Source organism: Lethenteron reissneri, chromosome 4, assembly GCF_015708825.2.
Source record: "Lethenteron reissneri isolate LAM-NWPU_2019-01 chromosome 4, ASM1570882v1, whole genome shotgun sequence".
In the NCBI taxonomy this organism is placed as follows: domain Eukaryota; kingdom Metazoa; phylum Chordata; class Hyperoartia; order Petromyzontiformes; family Petromyzontidae; genus Lethenteron; species Lethenteron reissneri.
In genome coordinates, this window is record NC_083782.1 from 8,406,229 (window position 1) to 8,412,228 (window position 6,000).

At 47.1% G+C, this 6,000-nt stretch overlaps 1 protein-coding gene across 1 annotated transcript in view; it reads right to left on the reverse strand.

Moving 5' to 3' along the window:
* LOC133350162 (ciliogenesis and planar polarity effector 1-like) overlaps positions 1-6,000 on the reverse strand; it is a 52,893-nt gene extending 46,893 nt beyond the window's left edge. The window contains 7 exon segments of the mRNA XM_061564209.1: positions 409-513; positions 516-557; positions 559-647; positions 1,761-1,886; positions 3,332-3,467; positions 4,994-5,088; positions 5,919-6,000. Coding sequence (XP_061420193.1) covers positions 409-513; positions 516-557; positions 559-647; positions 1,761-1,886; positions 3,332-3,467; positions 4,994-5,074 — 579 coding nt within the window. The 5' untranslated portion in view covers positions 5,075-5,088; positions 5,919-6,000.

Genomic DNA, 6,000 nt, shown 5'->3' on the forward strand with positions numbered 1-6,000 from the left:
GACCGTGCAAATCTTTCGGTCGTTTTTTAACCCACTTCCCGTGATCCAATCGAGCTGATATTTTCATGAAAATTTTTTTCCATAACTTTACACTTTTTAGGAATTTTTTTTATATTTAATTACCAATTGCTTAATGGTGGCAGGCAATCATCTGACCCATAGGTGGCAGCCATCTCAAGCCAGAGGACGAGAGGACTCTAGCCGCCACGCATATAAAGGATTTATAGTGAAAAACTTTGTTTTTACAGGTTAATTTTTATTTCACTTTCGTGGACTCTTCTCCAACACGAAGAGTTGGACTGCTCTGCGAGCATTCCAGATGTTTCCTACTCATGAGGCCAATAGCACAATAACCTGCTGCTGGATTAAGGCCTCCCAACGCTCTCTAGCTCCAGCGCCGGCGCTCACCGGATCTGTGAAGAACACCGCGTGCGCCGCGGCCTCTTTGTCGGCGGCGCCGGGCAGCGGCACGTCGCTAGGCGGAGGCAGCTGAGCCCAGCGGCCAAGCAGGGATGTGAGCCTGGCACGGCGTGCAGGGGGCCATCCACCCCGCGCAAGCTCCCACAGGAGGGGCCCGTCCGGGGCCCCCCCCAGCAGCACGCGCCGGCCCTCGTCCGAGGGGAGCACCCACAGACGGGCGTTCGATCCTGGGAGCAAAGGGCAGTTCGACGCTCGTGGTCTGTTCGTATTAGCGAGCGGTGTTGTTTTAAATTGCAATTCCTTATCCTCGTTGTGTGAGATTTTCCTCGCCTTCTAATCGGATTGCAACTCTCCAATCGGTTCAGCGGCCTCCTTTGTCGGCGATTTTGTAATGAGTTAATCGTAAGGCTCTACAAATCCTAATGCTCAGCAGAGCAGATGGGTGACATCAAGTCACGTGTAACTATGAGGCGTGTGATGATTCCTTATCGTCTGGAGTTGTAGGACCCCCAGGCAAACATTTGCACAGGTTCAAGAATCCATTTTACTATCATCCCCTGGCCACCTCACAACTCAAGCCCACAACACTTAATATATTCGGTGAGGTGGCTGGGAAATGCCAGTACAATAAGTGGGTTGTGCGAGAATTCAGATGAGCATTTATCGCTACTGCCCTGGCTGCGTTTGTTGGCCCTGTACAACCGCTAACACCAACCCAGCCCTGTCCCTTCAAGTTTCAAGTGTATTTAGTTCCATCTTCTTGGTTCTTTCGGTAAAGTCACGTAGAAGGGAAATAATAAAAATAAAACATAATAAAATACAATTCTCACGACGTTTCGGCCACAATGCAAGCAGCCATCCTCAGGTGAAGAACAGGGCTGTCGGAAAGACAGCGTCATTCAGAAAAGACAGCGTCATTCAGACGCTGTCTTTCCGACAGACCTGTTCTTCACCTGAGGACGGCTGCTTGCATTGTGGCCGAAACGTCGTGAGAATTTTTTTTTATTGTTTCATATTAATATTCTATGATTATTTCCCTTCTACGTGACTTTACCGAAAGAACCAAGAAGATGAATCCCTGCAGTCACGAAAGCTTTAAATCGAAAAGTATTTAGTTTATCCAGGTGGCGACAACTCGGGAGGCCAGGATGAGTCCCGTTTGCATGAGTGACGCGGGTCACCAAAATAACAAGAGCAATAACGTACACACAAGTACAGCCTTGAAGCATATAGAAATAACAGCAAAAAAACACCATATGGCAGCAAAGACAGCCAAACAGAACTCAGGGCAGAGACAACCGCGTTCCACTTCTTGGCGAGTGGTGTGCCAGGCGCGTCACCTTGTTCGCCCGCTCTGCTCGTGAGCGCGAGCACGGCCGGGTGGGCGGGTGCCGTCTTCAGAGAGTCCGTGTCCTTGTGCCACAGGAACAACTCCCCGCTCACCAGCACGCCAGCGAGCCACGCGCCTGCATCCGCACACAAGGACAGACAACACAAACCACAGCATCAGCCAGTGCCAGCAGGAATCTGGTACCCACAAAAACCGGTACCAGCAAAATCCGGTAGCCATGAAATCCATTACCCACGAAATTTGGTTCATGAGTAATGAAATCTGGCACCAGAAAAATCCACTACCCATAGATATCTGGTACCTCAAGATCTGGCATTAGCTTAATCCAGTAGCCATGAAATCCATTACCCACGAAATTTGGTCATGAGTAATGAAATCTGGCACCAGAAAAATCCACTACCCATAGATATCTGGTACCCAAGATCTGGTATTAGCTTAATCCAGTAGCCATAAATCCATTGCCCATGAAATTTCGTTCATGAGTAATGAAATCTGGCTCCAGAAAAATCTACTACCCATAATATCTGGTACCCAAGATCTGCCATTAGCTTAATCCAGTAGCCATGAAATCCATTAACCATGAAATTTGGTTCATGAGTAATGAAATCTGGCACCAGAAAAATCTACTACCCATAGATATCTTGTACCCAAGATCTGGTATTAGTTAATCCAGTAGCCATGAAATCCATTACCCATGAAATTTGGTTCATGAGTAATGAAATCTGGCACCAGAAAAATCCACTACCCATAGATATCTGGTACCTCAAGATCTGGCATTAGCTTAATCCAGTAGCCATGAAATCCATTACCCATGAAATTTGGTTCATGAGTAATGAAATCTGGCTCCAGAAAAATCTACTACCCATAGATATCTGGTACCCCAAGATCTGGCATTAGCTTAATCCAGTAGCCATGAAATCCATTACCCATGAAATTTGGTTCATGAGTAATGAAATTTGGCTCCAGAAAAATCTACTACCCATAATATCTGGTACCCAAGATCTGGTATTAGCTTAATCCAGTAGCCATGAAATCCATTTCCCATGCAATTTGGTTCATGAGTAATGAAATCTGGCTCCAGAAAAATCTACTACCCATAGATATCTGGTACCCAAGATCTGGCATTAGCTTAATCCAGTAGCCATGAAATCCATTACCCATGAAATTTGGTTCATGAGTAATGAAATCTGGCTCCAGAAAAATCTACTACCCATAATATCTGGTACCTCAAGATCTGGTATTAGCTTAATCCAGTAGCCATGAAATCCATTTCCCATGAAATTTGGTTCATGAGTAATGAAATCTGGCTCCAGAAAAATCTACTACCATAATATCTGGTACCCCAAGATCTGGCATTAGCTTAATCCGTAGCCATGAAATCCATTAATCATGAAATTTGGTTCATGGATAATGAAATCTGGCACCAGAAAAATCCACTACCCATAGATATCTGGTACCCCAATCTGGCATTAGCTTAATCCAGTAGCCATGAAATCAGAGGTGCCATATAAATTGGGCACCCAAGGAATGGGGCAGCAGTGTGGGCGCTTGAGGACTTGCCGTTTCTGGACGGAGCCATGGCGACGACGCGCGGGAGCAGCGAGTGGAGGCGTGGAACGCGGCGCCGCGTTCGTCCCGACGGGAGGAAAAGTACCGAGGCGCGGCGTTCGTCCAGCAGCAGCAGGTTCTCCGAGTCCTGGTGGTGCCGGTGCCGGTACCGGCGGCGGCGGCACCGGTGTGGCGCACGGAGAAGACGGTGCGAGATTAGCCGTGGTTTACAGCGAGGCGCAACCTGGATGTGGTCGGGTGGCTCATGGGTGGTTCATAATGGCTGCGTCAGAGACACTGAGATGTTTGTTGCATGGCGTCAAAATAACGTTGTATTAAATTTCGATTTAAAGCTTTCGTGACTGCAGGGATTCATCTTCTTGGTTCTTTCGGTAAAGTCACGTAGAATTGAAATAATAAAATAATAAAAATAAAACATAATAAAATAATTCTCACGACGTTTCGGCCACAACGCAAGCAGCCGTCCTCAGGTGAAGAACAGGTCTGTCGAGGAGTGACTTTACCGAAAGAACCAAGAAGAACGTTGCATTATTTTATTATCATGCTGGTTTACCCTGGAAATCCCCACTGAATCTCATGACGATTTTCAGGAGGGTCCTGCCAAATTTTCGCAAGAGGGAGGCGATGATTGCTATGCGTAATGTAAAAGTAATTATTTGCGGAATCATTACAAAGAAATCTTCTTTATACTTTTCAATTCCCAGCGCTGATATTTTTACCCAACCTTTTTCGTGATGACATTTTAGTGCAGTCACCATCAGCTCACTACACTTGAGCACCACGATTACACAAGGCCGGATGACCGAAACCTGGATTCGAACTCAGGCTCCCCACGGCACCAGCTCAGTAATCTCACCCATAAGCCACGTGGCCTCAACTCCCATGCCAAAGGTAGAGAGTTAAGCACCAAAACCAAATCCACGCAGCTCGACACATCCACGGCACGGGTGGTTTAACCACCGGCTATTCGCTGAGCAATGCCGGAACCACACCGCGACAGACACACTGAACCTGGCTCGGGACGAAACAGGGCCAGGGCCTGGGACAATGACGCGTCCGGCGCATGTGACGTCAGCGGCACGGCTCGGCTTGTGCAGTTGAAAAACCGGGTGCCTCTAGAACCGTGCCAAACTGGTTGTATGGTGGGGAATAAGTATAACCCGTAAAAACAAAGTTTTTCACTATAAATCCTTTATATGCGTGGCAGCGAACTTAATATAAAGGATTTAAAATATATTCGCCTGTGGAGGACGCGGGGATCGATCCCGCGACCTTTGGCATGGGAAGCGAGGGCGCTACCAACTGCGCTACTCCGCCACGGCCTGTGGAGGGGTTACGCTCTGGGCTCTTACACTGTGACGTTCAGCCAAAGTCATGAATGAGTTCTATTTGAATATATGTAAAATATTTTTTTTTTGCCTAAAAAGTGTAAAATTTGGGGAATTTTTTTTCACGAACATTAATTGTCTGGCACAACGAGTTTGTGTGGAAAATGTCAGCTCGATTGGCTCACGGGAAGTGGGTTAAAAAACGACCGAAAGATTTGCACGGTCGTAAGCAAGCAAGCACGCAAGCAAGCAAGCACGCAAGCAAGCGAACTTAATATAAAGGATTTAAAAAGTACAGTAAGTCTTGTGTCAGCAGCCATCCTACCAGGCCCATCCATCTGATCTGAGGCCATGGCTTCCTTCGCTTGATGCTGGCCAGGGCCAGAACCTCCAATCTTCCCTGCATACTCCTGCAGAAGCCTGCACACACAAGTAGACACACAGGCTGCTGATGATGCTGCAGATGTTTTATGTTACTGATGATGATGCTGCTGATAATTATGATGCTCACGCTGATGATGCTGCTGCTGATGATAGTGCTTATAAAGATGTAACTACTTATGCTGATGATCATGCTGATGGTCACGCTGCCGATGATGATGCTACTAATGATGACAACGTTGCTGCTGCTAAAAAGGTGCTAATGGTGATGCTGCTCATGATGACAGTGATGGTGCTGATGGCACATTTGATCGTGTGGATGATGATGATGCTTATAATAATGCGAATAAGTTGTAACTTTTGACGCTACTGAATAGAATGCTGACGAAAAATGCTGCTGATGGCAATTATACTGACACTGAAGATGCTTCTGATGCTGCTGTTGCTTAGACTGAATATGCTGGTTATGTTGGTTATGTTGGTGCTGTTGCTGCTGCTAAAGATGCTGATGATAATGCTTCTGCCCATGATGATGCTGGTGATGATGATGATGCTGATATCACTGCTGCTGATGTAGCTGAGGATGTTGCAGCTGCTAGTGATGTTGCTGCTGATACCGCTGCTGATGATGAATGCTGCTGATGATGACTGCTGCTGATGATGCTGATGATGATGAGGCTGGTGCTAATAAGGCTGATGCTAATGAGGCTGCTGATTATGATACTGGTGCTGATGATACTGGTGCTGCTGATGATAAATGCTGCTGATGATAAGGCTGGTGCTAATAAGGCTGATGCTGATGATGCTGATGAGGCTGCTGGTGCTGATGATGATGTTGATGATGATGCTGATGATGATGTGGCGCTCACCGCGACCCCCGCCTCAACTCTTCCTGTTCAGTCCACGCCGCCGCTGTCGCTCGCGTCCATCCTCACCGCCTCGCGGTGCCGC